The 25,813-nt window shown below is 51.2% G+C and overlaps 1 protein-coding gene across 2 annotated transcripts in view; it reads left to right on the top strand.

Moving 5' to 3' along the window:
• Nucleotides 1-20,584, top strand: part of SLC5A9 (solute carrier family 5 member 9) — a 30,147-nt gene extending 9,563 nt beyond the window's left edge. For both annotated transcript variants that reach the window (XM_027537326.1, XM_027537327.1), the window contains 13 exons: nt 1,378-1,449; nt 4,227-4,331; nt 4,631-4,795; nt 5,957-6,062; nt 6,870-6,950; nt 7,260-7,465; nt 7,668-7,803; nt 8,276-8,383; nt 11,131-11,281; nt 12,791-12,959; nt 15,240-15,455; nt 18,327-18,486; nt 19,049-20,584. In XM_027537326.1, the coding sequence (XP_027393127.1) occupies nt 1,378-1,449; nt 4,227-4,331; nt 4,631-4,795; nt 5,957-6,062; nt 6,870-6,950; nt 7,260-7,465; nt 7,668-7,803; nt 8,276-8,383; nt 11,131-11,281; nt 12,791-12,959; nt 15,240-15,455; nt 18,327-18,486; nt 19,049-19,257 (1,884 nt within the window). In that variant the 3' untranslated portion in view covers nt 19,258-20,584. The remainder of the gene's footprint in view (nt 1-1,377; nt 1,450-4,226; nt 4,332-4,630; nt 4,796-5,956; nt 6,063-6,869; nt 6,951-7,259; nt 7,466-7,667; nt 7,804-8,275; nt 8,384-11,130; nt 11,282-12,790; nt 12,960-15,239; nt 15,456-18,326; nt 18,487-19,048) is intronic.
• The last annotated feature ends 5,229 nt before the right edge of the window (nt 20,585-25,813 follow it).

Below are 25,813 nucleotides of genomic sequence, written 5' to 3'. Positions count from 1 at the left end.
GCTTCCCATCTGGGGACCCCAGTTTCCTCATCTGTAGTGTAAATTCTTCGGGTTCATCTATCCTTCCCAAGGACCAGGACTGACACAGAAAGTCCAAGCAAAGACTTGACAAGCCTCAGACCCTGCACAGCAGTCCTGCCCTACTGAGTAATATATGCCTTTCTCTCAGGGGAAGAGATGCTTCTTCCAATTTCCCTTCATTCTTCCAGTCCTTCAGGCATTTCTGATGTATGTAGACCCAACCAGACATTTACTGTCTTCAGCATCTTAATTTGTTTAGTCACTAAGTCATGTCCAACTGTTTGTGACTTCAGTATGCCAGGCTTCCCTGTCCTTAACTATCTCCTGGAGTTTGCTCGAACTCAGTCCGTTGAGCCAGTGATGCTATCTAATCATCTCATCCTCTGTCATCCCCTTCTCTTCCTGCCTTCAATCCTCCCCAGCATCAGGGTCTTTTCTAATGGGTCGCCTCTTCCCATAAGGTGGCCAAAGTGTTGGAGTTTCACCATCAGTCCTTCCAATGAATATTAGGGGTTGATTTCCTTTAGGATTGACTGGTTTGATCTCCTTATAATCCAAGGGATTCTCAAGAGTCTTCTCCAGCACCACAATTCGAAAGTATCAACTCTTTGGCACTTAGCCTTTGTAGTCCAACTCTCGCATCTTAATAATGGTTTTAAATTTATCCCCCCTACCCTCTACCCTGTCTCACTTTCTGCATTCTGAGAGAAAGTTCTTTCATTCCTCACTCCCTTTCAGTCCTCAGAGTAATTCTTCAAAAGGACAGCCACTGCCCCCCTCCCCGTGCAGGACAGGGTTTGCTCCAGGGTCCTGGGTGGGCCTCAGTGATGTGATCTGACTTGAGGCAGGGGCAGGAGGCCACCCCCCATTCCCACCCCTGGCAGAGCCCTGCCTCTGTCTGGGGACCAAGTGCTTTGTGTCTTCCCAGCCCCCAGGATGGGAGTCTGGCTGGGTGGAGGGAGCAGGGTGGTCTCCCCACCATGGTAGCCTGAGGATGAGATCCCAACTCACTTCCTGAAGGAATATTTGGATGGGGTGGAGGGCAGAATAGGGCACAAAAGGACATGCCAATAATCTGGGCACATGCACAGTGCCATGCATTCAGTAGGGCATTTCACACACCCCACCTCACCTCCAACCCCCTCCTCCATTAACTCCTTTGTTCTTCCCACCAGTCCTGGTGGGCAAGGTGATTGACCCCACCAAAGCCCCATAGCTTAAAGATGGTGAAACCTCCAGCCTTGGTTCCCACCCTATGTCCCCATAGTGCCAGAAACCAAAGGGCAGGTAATCTGGGGCAGAGGGCAGAGCCTGGGGAGACTCGGGATTTCCTCACTCCTGCCGTTTCCCTTCCAGTCATCCATTCGTGCGAGCCGAGGGACCATCGGTGGCTACTTCCTGGCGGGGAGGTCCATGAGCTGGTGGCCAGTGAGTTCACCTTCCTCCTTCTCCTTCCCCCACCTCCCAGTCCCACCTCATCTTCTCCAATCTGGAACAAGGCTACAGCCTCTGAGGGGTTTCCTGGCTCTGGACTCCTTCTCTCAGGTCCAGAGACACCTAGCAACATGAGAGATATTGCAAACGCATAGCTGGGACCCGCGTCCACTGGGCGCCTCCTAAGTGTGGGTCCCAGGCAGGGCGCTGGACCTATAGAGCCCACCCAGAGTGTTCCCGTTCTAGAGGGGCTCAGAGCTGAACCAGGATGATAGACTCGTAAAAAACTTGATGGTTGCTCAGCCGGAGGGGAGCATGGGGCCTGTGAGCACATGGAGGAGGCCTCTATCCTCCGGACAGTGGAAGTGGGCTTAGGAAAGATTTTCTTGGGAAAGTGACACATAAATACTGCAGTTCAGGGAAGGAAATCTTAGAGGTAAAATTCCACCATCCTGAGGCCTTTGTGAAGCCCAGGCCCTCCCAGCAGGCCTCCCCACTTGCTCCCTTGGTCCTCCGGGCTAGCTTCCTCTTCCTGAAATAAGGAGGGAGGCGAGCCCTGCCTCAAAACTAACAGTGCAGAAGTCCGCCCCGGGGCCACTGAAGCTGGGCACATGCCCGGGCATGCCTGACGCATGGCACGTGTGTGCACGGACACACACCCCCACATACTCATACCCCTGTCTTGATTCTCACCAGCCTTCCCACCCAAAGAGTGGAGGAACCCAGGAGGCCCACAGGGCTCTCTGGAAGGTTCGGTGTCTGGGACAAGGAGAGGTGCAGGCAGGAGTATGACAGAATCCCCAGGGATGTGGGGGCTGTGGGCCTGGCAGCTCACAGGGACAGGGGCAGGGCCACTGGTACTGCCAGCAACCCCTCGCCAGAATAATGAGAACCCCCTGGAGGCTGTTCTGCTTAGCTTGTGCCCCTACCCCCAGCCCTAAACTGCAGCCCTGGAAGTGAGTCTGTGAGAAAGACAGAAGAGGACCGGCACGTCTCTTCTGGTCCATCAGGAGGGTGAGCAGGGGCTGGCCTGGATGTTCAGTCCTGCAGAGAACAGAGGCCTGGGGTGTGAGGAAAGTCAAGGCTTTGGAGCAGGACAGGGTTCCCCAAAGATGGAGGTGGAGCCAGGCTTGGGAATGTGTACCTCGGGAAAAAGGATGTGGGGCGCCCTCCTTGGGGGCCAGGGCTGGAGCTGAGCCACCTGCAGTGAGAGCAGCTACAGTCTGAGTTGGGGCAGAACCAGCCACGGATGAGGACTCTCGACCCCTCTGCCTCACTGGAATGTGTGTTTCTGGTGTCTGTGATGATTGTCCAACAACTTGCCTGCTTCCCTACTCAGCCAGTCCTGAGAAGTGCCTGGTTCCCCTCGTGTGTCCTGAGAGCAGTGTGGCTGGGAGTTAAGAGCGGAGGGAGCAGCAGCATCCTTGTCTCAGAGGGGCCATGCGGGTCCCCTGATGACCTTGTGGGTGTCTCCTTGAGTGACGAGTTAGGAGCCCTGGGCAGGGTGGAGGTGAAGGCACCTCGCTGTCCCGAGAGCAGCCTGGGGAGCTTCTTCCTCCAAAGTGGAAGGCCCAGTGCTCTGTGCTCTGGCCAGGGGTCCAGCCCAGCCGCAGCATCCCAGGACCACCAGACAGAGGGAGGGAGTATGCGCGGGCGGCAGAGTGGCTCAGAGTCCTCAGCTAGGTCAGACGGGTCATTATCTCTGTGCCTTTGCACGGCTGCCTCTTCTCCGAATGGTTCAGTACTTTCTGCTGCCCAGCGCCACGATTTTATTAAGATGACACAGGGTCCGAAACTGGCTCTTCCCCTCCAGCCCGCAGCCCCTCCTCTTACCAATAATGATCCTGTCTAATAATAAAAGCTAACACTAATGACCACTTACTAACTGCCTAGCACCCGTCAAGCAGTGGTTACTGGAGCAGATGGCTAGGGTTGAAATCCTCGTTCTGTCCCTGATTAGTTCTGGAACTTGAGCTAGTTATTTACCTGTGCCTCAGTATCCTCGAGAACAATGGGGATGATAACAGAACCTTCCTCCTGGGGTTGTCATGAGGAGTCAGTGAGTTGCTAAATTTAGAATAGAACCTGGCACTTGGCAATGCTGCTTGTGTACGGACCGCTATGACTGTCATCATTATCTGTCTAACAGCATGGCCTCGGAGTAGCTGGCTGCCTCCAGGAGAAAAATTAACTCAGAGGCTGGCCCATCCTGTGCTTAACTCCCGTAGCTCCTCCCCTGGAGTCTGCAGGAAAGCGGTGGCAGAGGGCCTCCCCCATCTCTCTCATGGGGGACTCTCCTTTTCCCTTTAGCCTTCTTCTCTCCAGAGGCCCTTAGGCCCATGGCCCCAGAGCAGAGCTTCATGGTCCTTAATGGATCTTGCTTTCCATGTCTTTTCTTCTTTCCCACTTGGCCTCTCAAATCTCTGGGTGTCCTGGAGGTGGTGACTTCATTTCTCCAAACATTAACTCCTTCCTCTGTAAAGTGGAAAGATTAGTACCATCCCTCCAAATACTTTTGGAGATTTAAGTATATTAGTGCATATAAAATGCCTAGCACAGTGCTCAACATACAGTAAGTGCCTAATATGTGTCTATTCTGTTCAGCCTCCTCATTGCTCCCCAGTTTCCTCTCCTCCCTCTGATCTCACATTTATGAGTTCAGGTTCTGCTTTCTCTGCCTCCATTCCAGATCCTGAAGCTCATAGTCCTGACTCCAAATTGATTCAGATGAAAACTGATCGCTGACCCTCGACCCCACTTGTGCCTTGCAGATCGGAGCATCTCTGATGTCCAGCAACGTGGGCAGCGGCTTGTTCATCGGCCTGGCTGGGACAGGGGCTGCTGGAGGTCTTGCTGTGGGTGGCTTTGAGTGGAATGTAAGGAAGCTGGCTGGAAGATTCTCAGGGATAGAGGGGTCTTAGCCCACTCCACCCTACCCTGTCCCTGACCTTAGTGCTGAGAGAAACCTCAAAGGTGCTTGGGGAGGCTGCACGGTAAATGGAGAACCCATTTTATAGATAAGGAAACCAAGTCCTGATGGACCTCATCAGGTCACACAGGACTGAAATCAGGCCTCCGGTCCCTTACTTCCCCGCCCAGGGCTCTCCTCTGCATGGACCACTCCCCCTCCATCTGCATTAGGAACATGAATCCCTTTTCCTCCCCATTCTCCCAGGCAACCTGGCTGCTTCTGGCCCTTGGCTGGATCTTCGTCCCCGTGTACATTGCTGCCGGTGTGGTCACAATGCCGCAGTACCTGAAGAAGCGATTCGGGGGCCAGAGGATCCAGGTGTACATGTCTGTCCTTTCTCTCATCCTCTACATCTTCACCAAGATTTCAGTGAGTACCGTTCCCATGTGGCCATATCATGTTGCTCTGAAAATGCTTAGTAGAGGACACAGCACGTTGTTGCTATATGTATGTACGGATGGATAAATTGATAGCTGGATAGATGGATGGATGGATGGATAAATGAATAGATGGATGGATGGATGGCTAGATGGAAGAGCAAGGATAACAGAAGTGGAGGATGAATTCACACCCCTTCATCACACACTCCCCGTCCACCCCCACTAACAGCAGGGTAATTAGAGATGGACGATAAATGTTTGTTGAGTGAATAACAGTCCCTCTATCCAAAGAACTCACAATTTCAAGTTCATTCACTCATTTATCTTCCCATTAAATTAGTCTTCATTCCGCACCAAGAATGTTACCATTAAAAAGGATGTATTCCTCCTCTATTGAGGCAAACTTGGAAGACAAACTCAGGTCAAACGATTTGCCAAGGTCCACACAGAGCACTAGCTCTGGGGCTGGAACTAATGTTTGGTTCCCGTGGCCCATTCCAGGCCTCCTGCGGCTCTGCCATGTTGTAGCCCCTGTCATGGGTCACAAAACACTCAGGGAAAGGGACCAGGAAGCATGCCCTGAGTTCAGGGCTGGAAAAACTATAGCCTCTTTTCCACCAATGCTTGTAAGCAACCCTAAATCAGCTCAGGCCAAGGCTGTGACCCCAAGTCCTCCAATAAAGCCCAGCACGTGGGTATCCAGGATCTGTGTCATCTGCGGCTCCTGCTCTGTCAGGTCACCTGGGGCCCACATCAGGTCTGAGTGGGCTGGTGCTCTTTCAGGGAGCAGTTGAAGGCCCTCTGGGTTCCCACCCTCTCCCCCAGGGGCCTCTTCTTCCTGACCCCCACTCCTGCCTCATTTCCTCAGCATGCTACTCCATCCTCTCACCGCCAGCACATGCCCCTGGGAGTGCAGCTGGATCACAGGGCCCTCAGGCTCAGAACTGTGTGCTCCTCTGCATTGCAATCCCCCCGGCTCCTCAGTGTCCACAGGCCAAGCCCATTCTCCCGAGCATGTCACTTAAGGCTCATCCTCACTGTACTCTGAGGGCCGACAGCACCTGGCATCACTGAGCAGGAAGGAGACATTGCCCAGTGGCCACACAGAGGGCCTCGGGTGACCCGGACTCCTGGGTCCCTGTCCCTGCAGACTGACATCTTCTCTGGAGCCCTGTTCATCCAGATGGCCTTGGGCTGGAACCTTTACCTCTCCACAGTGACCCTGCTGGTGGTGACGGCCGTCTACACCATCACAGGTACGGCCAAGTGGAGGTCACGTCGGGTGCAGGTGCCAGGAACAGAGACACGGAGAGGTGGAATGGGAAGCTCTGGACAGCAGGGGCACAGAGGTCCAGGGAGGGACAGAGTGAAAACTGACCAGGAGAGTGAGAAAGAGAAGCATGAGGGGGAAAGAGAGAGGCAGGCAAAGATGCAGAGTCAGAGGAAAAGATGGAAAGGCACAGTGCATCAGAGAAAAGGGGAGTCGGAAAGGGAAGAAACAGGAGGAAGCAGAGTCGGCCCAAGAGAGCCAGGGAAGGAGAGACAGTAGGAGACACAGAGAAAAATGGACAGCAGGGACCTGGGTGATGAATGGGGGACTGTCACCCAGGCCAGAGTCACCACAGGCTGCTCCAGACAACAGCCACAAGCCTGCCTTCTCCTGTCTCCTCCAGAGCCCCTCACACAGGCCTGAATGCCCAAGATGTGGGCTCAGGCAGACTTCCTGCTGGCTAAGGTGTGGGGGAGTTTAAATGGGTGCTGGGGTGGGGAGGAAGGAAGGGAGGTCTCCTGGGGGAGCTAATAGCACAGCCAAGGACGGGACTTGGTATTTCACAAAAGCACAGCCGGAGGACAGAAAGAGCAGGACCTGAAGGCCCGACCATGACCAGCCTCACCTGCCGGGCGGACTGGAGGAACACGAGGGGCGGGGAAGGCAGAGGCCAGAGTCCACTGGCTGAGGGCTCCGCATGTTCTCTGGTCTCCCCAGTGTGGCTGAGCACAGGGCGGGTGCCCCGAGAGGAAGGCCCTGCTGGTGCTGACGAGCCCTCTCCTTGGGTCCCCAGGGGGCCTCACGGCCGTGATCTACACAGACACTCTGCAGACCGTGATCATGGTCGGGGGAGCCCTCGTCCTCATGTTTCTGGGTAAGGAAGAGGCCTGAGTACATCCCTGCCCCCCTAAACTCCTCTCTGATCTGGCTCTGGATGTCACCTCCATGGTCTGCAGAGCACAGAGCCATTCCCCACTTCAGGCAGGGCTCCCAAAGAACAGGATTCTCTCTACACCAAACAAGGGCTCTTGAGCCTGAGCCCCACTTTCCTCTCTCATCCCCAAGTCCCATATGAGTTCCAAGCTCAGGGATCCCACACAGGACTGGGATCTGGGGGTGGGGGTAGGTGACGAGCCCAGTGGGGCCCCAGGGCTGTTTCATTCACTGAGGTCTCTCCCTGCAGGCTTTCAGGAGGTGGGCTGGTACCCAGGCCTGGAGGAGCGGTACAGGCAGGCCCTCCCTAACGTCACAGTCCCCAACACCACCTGTCACCTCCCCCGGCCCGACGCCTTCCACATGTTCCGGGACCCTGTGCGCGGGGACCTCCCCTGGCCAGGCCTCATCTTCGGGCTCACGGTGCTGGCCACCTGGTGCTGGTGCACTGACCAGGTGATGCCCTTGCCAAGCTTGGCCAGCTCGTCACCAACTGGGAGGGCTCCTGTGGGCAAACCGCGTGCGCCAATGCACAGAGGGCTGGGACTGGCTTGGGGGGATGGGTGTGGGGCACAGTCAGCGGCCATGCCAGGGCTCACCAGGGCTGAGCGGAGCCCGAGCCAGCCCAGGCGGCACGCCTGCCCTGCTGCCTTTCCAGGTCATTGTGCAGAGGTCTCTCTCCGCCAAGAGTCTGTCCCATGCCAAGGGGGGCTCCATTCTGGGGGGCTACCTGAAGATCCTGCCCATGTTCTTCATCGTCATGCCCGGCATGATCAGCCGGGCCCTGTACCCTGGTAAGAGCCAGTCCCCCTCTGGGCAATACTGGGCCAGAGCAGGGACCACACACACTATTTCTATTAAGAACACATAGTAAATATGTTAGGTTTTGGGGGTCTGACATACAGTATGTATTTCAGTAGGAGAAACTTGTATCTGAATGTCATTTTAAAGTCTAGCTTTCTCTTTACAAGGGAAAGACAAACTGAGGCACTCATGGTGCCTTGTAATGATATTTACTATTTGTTAAAATAAAAGGCCTAAAATCTAAAGGAGTCTATCAGGCTTTGCAGGGTGGTTTGTGGTTGAGAAATTTACCAGATACCAATAAACCATAAGACCCAATATTAGCCTATTCTTGGACCCTCTAGATGCTGGTCCCTGCCAGAGTCACCAGTGAACATTTTTTCTATAGGGTCAGAAAGCACATATTGAGCCAACCCAAGAAGGCTTGGGATAATTTGGGTCTAACTACCATCACTTCTGCAGATGAGGTGGGCTGCGTGGATCCCGACGTCTGCCAAGTGATCTGCGGGGCCCGTGTGGGATGTTCTAACATTGCCTACCCCAAGCTGGTCATAGCTCTCATGCCCGTGGGTAAGTCCATCTCCCTCGCAGCATGCTTCACACCAGCTTTCCAGCAAAATCCAGAACCCACTATCCAGGATAGATTGATTGCATTAAGGATGCACATGGATGGGAAGAGAAAATGGAAACATTTACTTCTGCACCCCACTTCCTAACACACACACACACACACACACGTTTTCACAGCATCCGTGAGGTGCTGCTCTGTGCCCTGGCTCTGGAGAGGCAGGGATAAAAAGCAGGACTCTGTGCAGTCTCCAGGGTAGAGGCACAATGCAACGTGACCAGCATGAGACTCAGTGGGGATGAGGGACCCATATGAAGGCACCTGACCCACTTTGGGGAATGTGAAGGAAGGTTTTCCAGAGGAGAGGACATACAGCTTAGTCCCAGGGGACATCTTAGGCAGACAAAGGGGGAGGGGCGTGGGAAATGTTATTCTGGGGAGGAGGGCTGCATGTGCAAAGGCCCAGGGTTGCGAGAGAGCGTGAAGTCTGAACTGAAAATTGCCAGTGTGGACTCAGATGCAGCAGGAATGAAGATCACCTTTGTGGGGAGGACATGGTGGCCATATGTAGCATGGCCTTTACTCTGAGGGCAGTTGAGGGTCACAGGGGTTTCAGGCCAGCATGCATGATTAGGGGCTTCCCTAGTAGCTCAGACGGTAAAGCATCTGCCTGCAATGCAGGAGACCTGGGTTCGGTCCCTGGGTCGGGAAGATCCCCTGGAGAAGGAAATGGCAACCCACTCCAGTATTCTTGCCTGGAGAATTCCATGGACAGAGAAGCCTGGTAGGTTATAGTCCATGGGGTCACAGAGAATCGGACACGACTAAGTGACTAACACACACATACGTATGATCAGATGTGTGCTTTAGAAGGATCACTCTACATGGAGGGTTCAGCTTAGGAGGAGGCGGGTGATGATTACTAAGGGATTTCCAGTGGTCCAGGTTGTGATGGGGGCTAGGCTAGGGTCAGTGGCTTTAGGGATAAACAGAAAGGGTTTAGTTTATATTTGTGAGAAAGAATTGGCAAGACTTGATGACTGATCACATTTCAGAGACAAGAAAGACAGAGAGATCCAAAGAGGGCTTGCAGGTCTTGAGTTTATAGTAACATTGAGCCTGGGGACACAGAAAAAAAGGCAGGTTTATGGACGAAAGTCGAGTTATTCCCTCCCTCCAGTAGAAACAGTGGAGGTGAAATGAAGGAAACAAATAGTGGAGGTGGGTGGAGGCCCAGCTATGATGGGGCAGACACAGAGTGACCGGATGCAAGAGGTGGGAAGGAGGTAGAGGAAGAGGTCCGGGATAACTTGGAGGTGTCCACTTAGAGATCAGAATTTATCATTAACCAACAGAAGAAGCAGGGGCCCCAGAGGAGATGCTGTCCTAGATCCGGGACACCTTGAGCCTTCTAGGGAGGCATGCGGGGGGTGGTTAAATATTCAGACTGAGGGGAAGGAGGACTAAGGTGGATCTGGCCAGAGAGTCATGTTTCTAGATGCTTCCTCATCAGAATCATACAGATCAGATATCAGCAGGCCCCACCCTCCCTTGTTACAGGTGTAAAACAGGCCCAGAAAGGATCAGGACTGGTCCAAAGATCACACAGCTAGGTACTTGCAGAATCAGGAAACAAACCCATGGCTTCTGACCGTGGGAAACAGTAAGGAGTTTTCTCAAAAAACTAAAAGTAGAACGACCGTCAGACCCCACAGTTCCACTCCTGGGCGTATATGCCAAAAACCCAAATACTAATTCTAAAAGATACATGCACTCCATTGTTCATAGTAGCACGAGTTATAATTGCCAGGATAAGGAAGTAAACTAAATGTCCATCAACAAATGAATGGATAAAGATGGTATGCACACACACACAGACACACAAATGGAATACTACTCAGCCGTAAGAAAGAACAAAGTTTTGCTATTTATAGCACCATGGATGACCTCGGAGGGCATTATACTAAGCGAAATAAGTCAGAGAGAGAAAGACAGATGTGGTATATTATCACTTGTATGTGGAATCTAAAAAAACAAACTAGTGAATATAAAAAAAAAGAAGCAGATTCATAGATACAGATAAGGAACTAGTGGTTCCTGAGAATGGGGGACCCTGGGGTGGGGAACTGAAAGATGCAAATTACTGGGTATAAGATAGGCTCAAAGATGCAGTGTACAACACAGGGAATATGACCAATATTTTTTAGTAACTGTAAATGGGAACTAACCTTTAAAGTTTGCATTACAAATTAAAATAAATAAAATAAAAAATTTAAAAAGCTCAGAGCTTTCTGCTGCCCAGGCTGGGGCTTTAGCCTGGCACCATAGTGTCCATGATAAAGGTACAAAACACTGAAAAAAACTCAATAATTAATCATCACCCTTCTCCCAACCAGGGTCCACTAACCAAGTGTCTACAGGTTTAAAACCCAGATTGAGATGGCCAAGCTGAAGAGAACCTTAAAGGTCACCTGGTCCCACATCCTTTAATGCGCAGATGAGGAAACTGAGGCTCAGGGAGGAGAGATGACTTGGCCATGGCCGCAGAGAAAGGCAGAGGCAGAGGGTGGCTGGGACTAGCCTCTAGTTCTGTGAGTTTCCTGGGTTCCTGGAAGGGCACCTCATTCAATACCTCTGCCGTCCCTTCTCCTCTGAGCTCCTGACTCTGCTGGATGCTGGTAGCCTCTATAGCTCCTGGCAGATCGGCTTTCACCAGCCAGCGGTCCACAGACACCTCGTCTCTCCCCAGGTCTGCGGGGCCTGATGATCGCGGTGATCATGGCCGCCCTCATGAGCTCACTCACCTCCATCTTCAACAGCAGCAGCACCCTGTTCGCCATTGACGTGTGGCAGCGATTCCGCAAGAATGCAACAGAACAGGAGCTGATGGTGGTGGGCAGGTGCGCAGGCCCATCCTTCCTGGGTTCTCTCCCTGTAGGCAGAGGTCTTTCCCCCTGCCCCCTGCCCCCTGCCCCGGGTTACCCCAAGGAGATGTGGCTGGGTCTAGACCCTGCCCCGGCAGCCAGAGCACCTGGGACCTAGGGCCACCTTTCTCTCTGACATGGGTAAGTTCTTCCCCAACTCTGGACCATTTACCTCCCTCCAGATAAGGAGAAAAAAAGTCTCTTCCGTGCCTGCCTGTTCAACTTTATCTTGGAACTAATCAAGAGGGTAAATGAAAGCAGCTGACAAAGCATTTAATCAATCAAAGATGAACTGTATTGACGGGAAGGAGTTAGCAAGGAGCTCACCCCCAGTGTCTCCCAGACCAGCTCTGGCTGTCACCCCAGGATACCAGAAAGACTCAGTCTCAGCAGGCATCCTGCATCATACTTTTGTGCTGGGGATGCAGGGATGATTTATATGGTCCTGCCCCGAGGATGCACACAGTTTAAGAGAAAGGCAGAAACACAGGTAATGCAGTGAGGGGTGTGGGTAGATGGAGATGTTCATAGAAAGTTTGTCTCCAAAGGATGCAGAGCTTTAAACACTCAGTTGAAAATTTTGAACCTTATCTCATAGGTATTCATTTTATGGTTTTCAAGACATAACTTGGTGGCTATTTTTACTTTTTCTCCCTAGGTTGGGGATTTATAGTTTACATAAAGTTAAGAGGACCTTTCCGAAATCTTTGCTTCATAATTTAAGGTTCTGTAACTCAAGTTTCTGAATGTTCCTTCTCCCTTCTGGTAGATGGTACTTGAGTTTAGATAACTTACTCTTGTCCCTCTCCTTACCTTTGCCCTCACTGTTTCTTCCATCACGATGCCTCCTGCCCACGGCTGCCTAGGGACCCCCTAATGCCCACTCATCTGTGCACCCCCAGCTCTACCCCCAGGGGCTGACCATTGAAGGATCTGAGTGCAGGACAGATTTGTACAAATGGGTGGAGGATGAGAGGGGAGTGAATGGCAGGGAGGCCATTAGGTAGCTGCTGCTCTACTGGGGCCAGAAAGAGAGAATGGGAGGGAAAGGTGAGGAGAGGACAGAATCCTTTTCTCTCTGCCCACCTGCCAAGTTTTAAAGCAATCAGTGGGGATTGGGCGCCATCTCCTGGCAATATTCACTACTGCACCCAACACACCCAAGAACAGTTTTTCAACAGAGGCCCTTTACTGAGGTGTATAAAGGAGAAAGGTATGGATTTCTTTCTGAAAGCAGGTGGTCCATACACCCCCTTCAAGGGATCTAATTTTTAAATTCTAGAGTTTTATTTGGATTCTATAATTCTAATGTTCTTGGATTTTACAAATATAAATTTCTGTAATCTTTGCATCTGTGATCCTGGCCTTCTATCCGTCTCTGATTCAGCGGCCACGCGTTCCTCTCCTTTCTCCCTTCCTGGTTCCCACTCACCCGCTGCTGTGCTGCCCTGAGCACTCCTCACAGCGCCCTGTGCTCTCCTGCAGAGTGTTTGTGGTGTTCCTGGTCGTCATCAGCATTCTCTGGATCCCCATCATCCAAAGCTCCAACAGCGGGCAGCTCTTCGACTACATCCAGTCTGTCACCAGCTACCTGGCCCCGCCCATCACTGCCCTCTTCCTGCTGGCCATCTTCTGCAAGAGGGTCACAGAGCCTGTGAGTACAGAGCACACCTGTCTCTCCCAGAACGTCAGAGGGTCAGGAGAGCTACTCGGTCCATAACCTGACTGCCCTCTCCAGGCTTCCAACTCCCCGTCCACGTCGACAGGTCGAGATTTATTCATTCCTTCAACAAATATCACTCCCATTTTGGAGGCTCTGGGGATGCAATGGTTTACAAAGTTCACGTCTGCCACCACTGAGCCAGAGGGAGGAGAGATAACTCAACATGGGATAACAGCAAAGTCAGATGGCTTCCCAGGTGGTGGGAGCAGTAAGGAATCCGCCTGCCAGTGCAGGAGATGAAAGAGATGCAGATTCAGTCCCTGGGTCAGGAAGATTCTGTGAAGTAGGAAATGGCAACCTGCTCCAGTATTCTTGCCTGGACAATTCCATAAACAACAGAGCCTGGTGGGCTACAGTCCATGGGGCCACAAGGAGTCGGACACAACCAAGCAATAAAAAGATATACACAAGTAGGATGGCTGCTAGGGGAGCAAAAAGCAGGAGCACCTAACCTATGGGACGCCTGGGAGGGGGGTCACAAAGTGACATCTGAGCTGAGATCTGAAGGATTAATGGGAGAGGAAAGAGTGTTCCAGACAGAAGGGTCAGTGTGTGTAAAAGCCCATGGGGACAGGAAGATCTCTAACACTGCTGCTGCTGCTGCTAAGTCGCTTCAGTCGTGTCCGACTCTGTGCGACCCCATAGACAGCAGCCCACCAGGCTCCTCTGTCCATGGGATTCTCCAGGCAAGAATACTGGAGTGGGTTGCCATTTCCTCCTCCAATGCATGAAAGTGAAAAGTCAAAGTGAACTCGCTCAGTTGTGTCCGACTCCTAGCGACCCCATGGACTGCAGCCCACCAGGCTCCTCTGTCCATGGGATTCTCCAGGCAAGAACATGAGTGGGTTGCCATTTCCTCCTCCAATGCATGAAAGTGAAAAGTCAAAGTGAACTCGCTCAGTTGTGTCCGACTCCTAGCGACCCCATGGACTGCAGCCTACCAGGCTCCTCCGTCCATGGGATTTTCCAGGCAAGAGTACTGGAGTGGGGTGTCATTGCCTTCTCTAACACTGTAAGGTTCTAAATGTCAGCATATTTATAGCAAAGAGGATGATGAAACAAAGTGTGAGCTTACAGGGGTGCACATGTGCCATTCATGGAGCTGCACTGAAATCTAACAGGTCCTGGGAGGTACCGGGAGGGTGACCTTGGTCACTCCCTGGGATAGCCTGGAAAAGAGAGCCCCAAATCCATTGGCTGTACCTTGGGGGAGGTAAGAAACGTTGAGACATGACTGCCCAGGACCATGTGAGAGCCCAGGGTCATCAGGAAGGAGACCACAGAGCCCCCCACCCTCAGTGGGGTAGCTAAGCCAGGCCTCTGCTGGGTCTGCTGTTTGCAGAGCTCAAGGCCCCCTGCTGATAACCAGCATGCACAGTGGGACTCTGTTGAGTTCTGGAGGTTTCTAGTCATTCCAGAATTTTTGAAACTGGGCCAGCATCTCATATTGTGCAAATAAAAGCCTTCTAACCCTTATACCTGGGAAACAGGTGTAGGTTAGGGCCCAACAGTGCTACAGAGAAGATATGAAATTGAGCTTTTCTTTAAAGAAGGAAGTGCTCTGATTCTGATTTATTATGACAGGAATTTGGGGAGGAAGATCCTGGTTTTCCCCACTGATTACAAAGATTGCATTCTAGTTGAACATTAAACATCTATCCTTAGTACTTAGTAATTTGCTTATTGCTGCTCGTGAGTGAGGTCGAGTCACTGCTTTGGTCATTGTTCCACCGTGGAGCCTGGCCTGTCTGGTTCTGGAGCCCATGTCCTTTCCAGTGTATCACTCTGCCCGCTTTAGGATAAGACAGCACCTCAGCATTCATGGGAGAAGGCAATGGCACCCCACTCCAGTACTCTTGCCTGGAAAATCCCATGGACAGAGGACTCTGGTAGGCTGCAGTCCATGGGGTTGCTAGGAGTCGGACACGACTGAGCGACTTTACTTTCACTTTTCACTTTCATGCATTGGAGAAGGAAATGGCAACCCACTCCAGTGTTCTTGCCTGGAGAATCCCAGGGACGGGGGAGCCTGGTGGGCTGCCGTCTGTGGGGTCGCACAGAGTCAGACACGACTGAAGTGACTTAGCAGCAGTAGCAGCATTCATGGGGAACTCACTCAGACAGGCTTGCACACACTGTGACAACCTGTGGCTTTTAGCTTCTGAGGCTCTCCCACCTGGATCCCACCCCTGGTGTGCCCTCTCTCTACAGGGAGCCTTCTGGGGCCTCCTGTTTGGCCTGGTGGTGGGGCTTTTACGCATGATCCTGGAGTTCTGCTACCAAGCCCCAGCCTGCGGGGAGGAGGACCGCAGGCCGGCCGTGCTCAAGGACTTCCACTACCTCTACTTCGCACTCCTCCTCTGTGGGCTCACCGCCATCGTCATCGTCGCTGTCAGCCTCTGCACAGCTCCCATCCCTGAGGAAAAGGCAAGTGGAATACTCGGAGTGAGGCCCCCATGCTCCCCTTCCCCAGTGCCTAGAATTCCACCATTGACTTTCACTCTACTGGGTTGCGGTCACAGATGTCTTAGGGATGGTGAGCTCATTGTGCTGTTAATTCCCAAGTGAAAAGTAATTCATTCAATTGGAAAATTATTCAGTGGGCACCTACTCTGGGCCAGGCCCTGTCCTGGGCTTACAAAGATGAACGGTCCCTGCCAGCCACTGTCCATGGGAAGTGGGGGACGGGGGAGGAGGAAAGGAAGACCTCAACACCGCCAACAGTTACTCTACCAGGAGAAAGCACAGAGGACCAAGCTCAGAGGGAGCAGTCGAGAGTAGGAGAGGCAGGCGCCCCTGGGGGAGGGGAAGGGTGGTCTGACAAGGCCACTTTGAGTTGGACCTTGAAGAAACCAGTCTATGAAAAAATAAACAATCTAGCAAAGTAAGAGCTCAGCGTGAAACCCTCACAGCTCCCATGCTGATGGATTTACCAGCCCCCAGACATGGACAGGGAGGCCTGGCTTGCTGTGATTCATGGGGTCGCAAAGAGTTGGACACGACTGAGCGACTGGACTGAGCTGAGACAGGGATGCTCTGTCTTTTGAAACTTTGTTTTCTTTAGAGCAAAAGGGCATTAGTTCGCTCAGGCGGCCATAACAAAGTACAACATACTGAGTGGATTCAACGATAGAAATTATTTTCCTGCAGGTCTGCAGGCCAGAAGTCAAGGTGTCAGCAGGGTTATTTCCTCCAGGGCCATCTTCCCTCTGTCTTCATGTGGGCTTTTACCTATGTCTGCCTGCGTCCTAATCTCCTTTCTAAGGACACCAGTCACGTTGGATTGGAGTTCACTCATCAGACTTCATTTAACCTTAATCACTTCTTTAAAGAGGAGCTTCCCAGGCGGTGTTAGTGGTAAACAATCCACCTGCCAGTGCAAGAGACCTGAGAGATGTGGGTTCAACCCCTGGGTCGGAAAACTCCCCCGAAGGAGGGCATGGCAACCCACTCCAGTAATCTTGCCTAGAGAATCCCATGGACAGAGGAGCCTGGTGGGCTACCATCCATGGGGTCACAAAGAGTCAGACACAATTGAAAGGACTTAGCACACACCGCTTTAAAGAACCTCTCTCCAAATACAGTTACACTGTGAAGTAGGGGGTGATTAAGACTTCAGCATGTGAATTTGGCGGGAACAGTATTCTGCCCGTAACAGAGCCCATGCCAAAAGTTGGTCCCTGACACACTGGGTGGAAATAATAACACTCCTTACCTTTAGAGTTGGCAAAACAATCTAGACCTTTGGTGTAATGAAATCCTACAAACAAGCAGCATCTTCACAGATGAGCCGAGAGGTTGACTTCCCCAGGGGACTCACTCCAGAAATGATCTCCGCCCACTCCTTGATCCTGCAGCTTCCCCACTGTCTGCTGTCTCATTCCGCACCAAAATCCTTCCCAATGAAAAATCTCCTCCCTGGCTCCTGGTCTCCTCCAGATACAGTTGTCTCCCTCTCTGAGCCTCAGCAGAAAACTGTGAAGAATGGTCTTCATCCCCAGCCTCCGCTTCCCTCTCATCTACTTCCCATCCCACTGCCGTCTGGATGGCGTCCCACTGCCCTCTGGCGTCGCTCATGCCAAGATGCCCAACAACCTTGTAACTAAAAATCAATGGCCACTTCCCCATCCTCACCTTAAGTGGATTCTGAGAAGAACCAGATATCACTGCCAACATGCTGCATCCTGGAGACCTCTTTTCTGCTCATTGTATTTTTATCCTGCCAGCTGACTGCCCCTCTGCCATCATCATGGGGTTTTCTTCCTGCTCCTTAAATATTGTTGTTCCTTGTGTGAGCCGTCATTTCCTCTCTCCCCCGCCTGCTTACTCAGTTGTCATAGCCTGCAGAGCTCACTCCTTAACCTTGACACTGCCCCGTCCTGTGACGTCTGGCTGCTCCTTTTTTCTTGTTTCACTTGCACAGCCGGCTCTAGGCTGAATCCCATCAGTTCACTCCAGGAGATCTTTCTAAAGCTAGAACTCAACTTCTTTGCTCTGCCTCTGTCTTCCGTGACTCTCCACTGCCGGCCAGTTTCATTTACCGTCAGCTCCTCCACCTGACCACAGAAGTTGCTACGTGGGGCATGAAGAAAAGTTACATGGATCAAAATAGGCTGGAGTTAAAACTTCCCTTAGGGTCCTCCCCACCATTCTATGCAAAACAAAGAACTCTCTCACTTGAAGGAAAAAAAAAAAAAAAGGACATTAAGGTTGATTACGCCCAGCTCCCAGCTGATTCAGCCTCTGGCTGATCTCCAGAATTTCTTGCCCCAGCCGTTTAAGAGATAACTACTCCGAACAACCTTGGAAAAGAACAGGCCCCCTTAAGACAGTAGATTTCCATATATATGCCTATATACACTTACTCTTTTCTTGGGTTAGCGCAGCAGCTCACTAATCTGACTACTGCCCCTTCTCACCTCATTAAGGTGATCTGTTCCTGTAAAGTGCCGGTCTATTTCCGAACCTCGCCTTCTCTAACTCCCTTACCCTACAGGGCACCTGTCTGCCTGTCCCCAGTCTTGCCTCTCCCTGTCTGTGAGCTCTGGGAGGTCAGGGGCCCAGCCTGATCTGCTGAGATTTTGGCCCCCCGAAGGAGGCCTGCGTGGAGCAGGTGCAAGGAGTTCAGGTTTTCAAAGGGTGGGTGAGTCAGGTCTCAGAGCCCGACCTCCTCCAGCCGCGAGCTCCTTCTTGTTCTCCACAAGGCTCTGCCGGCCTCCCAGGAACAGGGTCCTCTCTTCTTACAGTCCGACTGCCCTCCAAAGGCACCTGAGCTGAGACTGTTTGCTTTCCCTCCAGCTGGCTCGTCTGACTTGGTGGACGCGGCATCACCCCCTCTCTGAGCTGGAGAAGGAGCCCCCTGAGAGTACAGCGGGGACAGCGGAGGTGGCCTCTGGGGAGGGCCCCACAGGGGCCAGAGGAGCAGAAGACCCCGGCCAGGGCCAGGAGCAGCCTGGAGGTAGGCTGAGGGCATATGGGGTGGAGGGGAGCGATGGAGACAGACACCAAGTCATGGGTCCTCAAAGACCCCATTTGGGAGTTCACTGGGATGGGGTCTCTAAGGGAATCCTCAAAATATCACCCTTCCTCTTCCCAGATGACTACTGATATTAAACGAGTAAGGCAGATGGGAGCCAAAATATTGCCCTCATTACTGCGAAAGTGCAGGTGTAGGATCTGGTTTATACCACAGGGCAGTGTGCTTCCTAATGCTGAGCCACTGGGTCCTCGGTCGCTCTGAACTGGAAGGAGCTCAATTACCCTCACCCCCAACACCCCCGCCCCTGGAGATGAATCCGCTATACAACAGTTTGGGGTTTCAGCATGAGGCCCTAGCTCAGCACTCCGCCTGCGGCTTGCACCAGGGCTAAGCTGACCTGCCTCTGCCCCTTCTGTGCGCCTCGCTCCTTTCCTGGGTTTCTCACCATCTCTCCCCCGGCCCTGCTCTCTCATCATCTCCTTTCTCCCACCTGTGCTCTGCTGCTCCCCTGCCTCCCTCCCCTCTGATTCCTGTCCCTCAGCCCCACGCAGGTCCTGGGGACAGTGGCTCTGGCAGTGGCTCTGCGGACTCTCGGGAGCCCCGGAGCAAGCGCTGAGCCCTGTCGAGAAGGCTGCCCTGGAACAGAAACTGACCAGCATCGCGGAGGAGCCGCTCTGGAGGAGCGTCTGCAACATTAACGCTGTGCTGCTGCTGGCCGTCAATGTCTTCCTTTGGGGCTATTTTGCATGACTCCGCAGGCCTGGCTTCGGCCCAGGCAGGTTCAGCACTGCCAGGCTTGGCCGGCTGCAGACAGGCTTTCCTCCAGCCTCGCTGTCCACACGGAACCTTGAGATTGAGACTGCAGGGGGCCCTGACAAGTACCCTGGCCAGGCTGCACACTGAGGAGAGGAGCCAGGAGGCCCAGAGAGGGCGCTTGGTCTGCTCAGGACACACAGCAGGCCTTGCACTGGGTCTCGGGCTCCAGCTCTCTCCACCTCAGAACCTTTCACTCCTACCTCAGAAACAGTTTTCCCTCCTCTGGTGAGTCTGTTCAGGAGCTTTTACTCTACATGTGTCATGAGTGGCAAGAAAGTTGCAAAAATCCTCCCGTACCGTGTCTTTGCTCGCCCTTATTCTTTCCTTGTCCACCATCTCCCCCCTTTACCCTCTGTCTCCCAATCCCCGCTCATCCATTTCCAGCCGGAACCTCCCCAGGGCTTTATACTCTCATTGGCAGCTCTGCAGTGGTGGCTGTCAGACTGGAAGGAGGGACAGACCAGGTGGAGGGTAAGCAAGGTGGCAGCTGGCATTGGGGCAGGGAGCTCTTCTTGGTACACTCAGATCTCCCAGCTTCCTACTCTCACATCCAAACATGCACCAAGTCTCCAGCCCTTGAGGGACTTGGAGGCCAGCTGGAGAGAAAGGGCTTGTTGGAGACAAGAGAGATGAAGACCGGCTGCTTGGTGCTATGAGTAAGCCTGGCAGAGGGGCAGCGAAGACTACCTAGGAGCCCCTGCAGCTGTGCCTCTGCCCTCTCCCTCTGCCTGCCAGGCATCCAGCTACCCTGGAAAAAACCACGACCTTGCCTGGATGTCCCTCCTCCAGGAAGCTGCCTGATGCCCACAAATGGATCAAAGTCCCATTCCTGCTCCCACACCCGCTGGACCTGCTTCTGTGACAGTGCTGATCACAGGACTGTGAGATTTGGCTCCCAGACCAGACAGCACTCCAAGGGGCAGGGTCCAAGTGACTTTGTACCCAGAAAGTAACAGGCGTTGCATTAGTAACAGTAAATGTTGGATGGTAATTCTACAAAGTCCTGCCTGGGTGGGGAGCTGGGGGTGGCAAAGAATCTATTTCAGTTGGAGTTTACACTGAGTCTCAGATGTCTAGAATGAAACCACGGCCCTGTCCCATTGCCAGAGACACCCATGAGAATGTCCCTTCCTTCTTTTGTCTTTGTCCAGGCTGTCCCTACTCTCATGGGATACATATTAATGCTGACTTTGATCATCACTTTATGTTAATCACTCATCATAACTGAATACAAATAAAATTACTGTTTTGAGGGCTTCAATGCATCTGTGTGTATGAATACCTCTTGTAGCTGCTGCCTCTACATTTCTGTGCCCCTCAACCTTTTCCCATTCTGTGTCACCTCCCATGTCTATGCTATCCTTACTGATCATCAGGACCCTTTCTGGGCACTCAGCTGTTTCCCCCAATTTCCCTCAAACCGTCTACATAAGGCATTTATGTGCAACCGATTATACTGAAGGTTTGGGGAGGGGAAGAGCTGTAAGCTACAGAAGCACAATTTAAAATTAAATATTGAACATCTCCACTTCTCAGAGCTCTCCAGCCTGCTCTGAGGACTTCCCATGGGTCTCGCCAAGTCCAGCCTCCTACTACTCGCTGTGGTCCCCAGCTCCCTCTCCCAGCAGCTTCTCTCACGTATCCCTCTCCTCTTTTCTCTTTCAAGGACCTCTTCCTCAGTTCCCCCTGCCTTTGTTATACTGAGTCTCATCTGAACTCCAGATCTATAGAGAAATAGATTCATGAGCACACTGTTAACCATGGTCAGACAGCAGGAAGGGTGGTTCATTCTACTTCTCTACCCTCTGTGCCTGATTAATTCCTACTCATTGCTCACATCTCAACATGAAAGTCATGTCCTTCCAAAGGGAAGTTATGTCATCCCAGGCACCATCTCAACTTGGCCACCTGCATCCCAGAGCAGGTGAGTCCCCAGTATCCAGCATGTAGTCTTATGGTTCCAACTTTACCTTTAAAGAAAGTGTCAGAGTAACATATTTGCATAATTACTACATTTACACTTATCTCATCCCCTAGATTGTAAAGTCCCCATCACCTAGGAAGTTCCCTGGTCCATGTTAGGTGTTAAAAAAATGGAAGTAAAACAATGAATGGATGAGTGAAAGAGCATCCTTCCCAGAGGAAATCAAATATTCAAAATAGAGGTGGGGAAACTCATGACATAATTAGGAAAGGGAAAGTAGTTTAAAATGTCTGGACTGGAGGGAAAACTGGGCAGGACCGCCGCTACTCCACATGGCTTCTCTGTGCTGCAAGCAAGCCAAAGGCCCCCTTCCTTCTTGTATCTGAGACTCTTCACCAGGGCTCACAGGTGTGTCCAGAGCCAAGCTGCATCATCTCTGCCCCCACATGGCCCTTGGCCTGGTGCATTTGTGCAGGATGCCCACACATCTAGGAGTAGCAGCCCCACAATGTTGGGGAATGGCTGGGGAGGTAAGGGGGGTTAGTCCCGGGAGGAGGAGTCCTGCTGAACTTGGGACTTCATCATACCTGGATTATTGCACCAGTCAGAATGCTGTTATCTCTTCTCAGTCTCTCCTCCTCTGATTCACCCTGTGCATGATGGTGAGAGTGACCTTTGTAAAATGCAAATCTTGAGTCATTTACCTGCTTAAGATTCTTTGCAGACAGTGTTTCCTAGCCTGGCATGAGGCCTTACCAAAACTGCCAGAAATAGTCCCAGAGTTCAGTGCTTGGGCCCCTTTCTCTACCCCAGCCAAAGAGAGTAGGGACTTGGAAGCCTGACCTTCTGAACCAAATCCCAGCTATGCCACTTGCCAACTGTAAGATACTGGGATAGCCGCTAATCTCTGTCTTCATTTCCAGTCTACAAAATGCAGATAGTAATTGCAGATACTTCATTGAGTTTTTCGGAGAAGGCAATGGCACCCCACTCCAGTACTCTTGCCTGGAAAATCCCATAGGCGGAGGAGCTTGGTAGGCTGCAGTCCATGGGGTCGCGAAGAGTTGGACACGACTGAGTGACTTCACTTTCACTTTTCATTTTCATGCATTGGAGAAGGAAATGGCAACCCACTCCAGTGTTCTTGCCTGGAGGATCCCAGGGACGGGGGAGCCTGGTGAGCTGCCGTCTATGGGGTCGCACAGAATTGGACACGACTGAAGCGACTTAGCAGCAGCTTTGAGTTTTTGAAAGTTTTAAATGAGTTAATTCACATAAATTACTTAAAACAGGGCCTGGAGCAAAAATTCGGAGAAGTCAATGGCAACCCACTCCAGTGCTCTTGCCTGGAAACTCCCATGGATGGAGGAGCCTGGTAGACTGCAGTCCATGGGGTTGTGAAGAGTCAGACACGACTGAGCGACTTCACTTTCACTTTTCACTGTCATGCACTGGAGAAGGAAATGGCAACCCACTCCAGAGTTCTTGCCTGGAGAATCCCAGGGACGGAGGAGCCTGGTGGGTAGCCGTCTGTGGGGTCACGCAGAGTCGGACACGACTGAAGTGACTTAGCAGCAGTAGGAGCAAAATTAGTCAATAAACAGTAGCTATTATTACTACCATTAGTAGCAAGTGCGACAAAGGCAGGACATGCTGTTAGAGCAAAGCAAGAGAGCAATTAATTCTGCCTGAGGAATCAGCAAAGGACATAATAGACAGTTCTTATTGGAACTGGACTTTGTAGGATGAATAGGAGTTTTCTAGCAGTTCATACAAGATAGAGGGATAGTATGTGCAAAGTTGGTAACGTGCAAAAGTGCATGGTGGGTTCTGTAAAATAAGGATAATGCTTATTCATTTGCAAATACCAACCCTGTACATTTAATTTCCCCTTATAAGTCATGTTTTGTTTCAGCTTCTTACCTCTAAGGCAGTTAAAGTTTATTGGCCAGGGCAGGGAGGAATGAGCATTTGGCCGCTGCAGCAGGGGATGTCACTGCCCCACCCATATCTCCTACGCATGATTGCTGGGTGACTCCCACTGAAAGACTAAAACTCTGCTGAGGACTTCCTCCAGCTGCAGAAAAATACTTGGCCCCCTCCATAGAACAGGCTGGAAGTGCTGGGGAATTAATCACCCTTCAGCCAATGAGAAACAAGAGCTGGTGGGTCACTGTGGAACCATGGGTTCCTTGACCCCCTCCAGTGGGACAGCTCAGAGGCGTGCTCTAAACCATCTCCTGAGGCTCTCAGGGGGGTTGTGCCCCAGTTGCCCACAGAGTTAAGGTGCTCATTACATCCTGAAGAGCTGCCTTCCCTTCCCTGTCTTATTTCACCACGCCCTGCTCTGTTTCCCGAATCACCTCCTAAATAAACTGCTTGCACTTGGTTTCCCGTTCCATTTCTGAGGAGGTCAAACTAAGAGAGTCTTAGGGACTTAAAGGTCCTCACATCCTGGCTTAATTTTATACACAATGGAGTATTACTCAGCCATTAAAAAGAGTACATTTGAATCAGTTCTAATGAGGTGGATGAAACTGGAGCCTATTATACAGAGTGAAGTAAGCCAGAAAGAAAAACACCAATACAGTACACTAACACGTATATATGGAATTTAGAAAGATGGTAATGATAACCCTGTATGCAAGACAGCAAAAGAGACACAGATGTATAGAAGAGTCTTTTGGACTCTGTGGGAGAGGGAGAGGGTGGGATGATTTGGGAGAATGGCATTGATTTGAGAAATGGCATGTATAATATCATATAAGAAATGAATTGCCAGTCCAGGTTCGATGCAGGATACAGGATGCTTGGGGCTGGTGCACTGGGATGACCCAGAGGGATGGTACGGGGAGGGAGGTGGGAGGGGGGTTCAGGATGGGGAGCACATGTACACCCGTGGCAGATTCATGTTGATGTATGGCAAAACCAATGCAATATTGTAAAGTAATTAGCATCCAATTAAAATAAATAAATTTAAATTAAAAAAAATTTTGCTACTTGCTTTGGGATGCTCCATACCTCAGCTTTTTCATCTTTAATAAGGGAGGTGCAAGGGTTTGAATTCATTGAGATGAAATCTTGGGAGCCTTCTAATGCTGACACTGTATGCTTCTAATTTGATTTCACAGTGGTCTCCTCGGGGCGGGGAGGGCGGGGGGAGTGGAGGGGTGAGCGGTAGTGGAGAGCATCCAGGGAAAGCAAGTCACGTACCTTCACTTGAATAGAAACAGCACAGAGAGAAAAACCGACAAGTAGTTTTCAGAGAACTGAAATGTGATTGCCATGAGCAATAATAACATTAAGAAGCAGCTTTTGATGGTGAAAGGAAGATGTTTAAAAACAAGTAGGTGTTCTAAAAAATACCGTGAGGAAGCTATTCTTTGAGTGATTTGCAATATAGTTTAGATCCCAAAAGCACTCAATATGTGAAACTCTCAACCATGTCCCTGGGTGGGAACTGCCAGAAGCCCAGGCAAAACAGTGTCAGTTTTCCATTAACCTAGAGCGAGCGTCTCTCTAGACTTCCAGCCCTAAGTAAGATGATTGTAATTTCTCCTTTTCTCCAGGGTGATAAGTTGGGAGAACTTTAAAGTCTATCAGATAAATATAAATCCTAGAGGCTTAAATTGAGGTAATTACAGTTTACTTTCATATTTCAAGATCAAATCTCAACTTTTGCCAGGACTCACAAAGTAGAAATATCAGACTTTCTACTGCAATCTTATATAAACATTACAACTTTCATTTAAAGAGGAAAGGAAAAGCACCATTATATCTTCCCCTGAATAGAATGCAAAAGCCTGGGTCCATCTCTCAATATCGTTCATATGTAAAGTTTAGAATAATATATGTCCAGAATGGGAAGGAACCTTAGGGGTCAGCTAGCTTAGCCCTCCCACCCTCTTCAGTCAAGGTCAGTGTATCTCAGACAGCCTCCCTGACAGGCAAGTTTAGCCAGCCTCAGCTTCAGTCAGTCAGTTCTCTCGCTCAGTTGTGTCTGACTCTTTGCAACCCCATGGACTGCAGCACGCCAGACTTCCCTGTCCATCATCAACTCCCCGAGCATGCTCAAACTCATGTCCATTGAGCTGGTGATGCCATTAGCATCTGCTTGCACACCCCCAATAAAGAGAAACTAACTACCTGCCACCCCCTGAAAATAGAGTAACCATCGTCCGATGACACCGATGATAAGCAAGTCCTTTCTTTTGCTGCCTAAACTTTGCATCCCTGAATTTCCACCATTTACATCATACATGTCACATAATTTGTGAAAGCGTCACATAAATCATTTATGTTAAAATTACCCCACCATCCCTGCTATTTGTGATCTATTCACAAAACAGGGAATATCCTGTAGAATATCACATTTATCTGGGATGGGCAGCACACAGGACTAACACACGCATGCTCAGTTGCCTCAGTCGTCTCTTTTTGACCCCACAGACTGTAGGCCACCAGGCCTCTCTGTCCATGGGATTAATCCCAGCAAGAATACTGGAGTGGGTTAACATTTTCTCCTCCAGGGGATCTTCCCGACCCAGGGATCAAACCTGCATCTCC

This window comes from Bos indicus x Bos taurus, chromosome 3 (assembly GCF_003369695.1).
Source record: "Bos indicus x Bos taurus breed Angus x Brahman F1 hybrid chromosome 3, Bos_hybrid_MaternalHap_v2.0, whole genome shotgun sequence".
NCBI lineage: Eukaryota > Metazoa > Chordata > Mammalia > Artiodactyla > Bovidae > Bos > Bos indicus x Bos taurus.
Note: the sequence above shows the minus strand (reverse complement) of the source record. Positions and strands in the feature narration are given on the sequence as shown.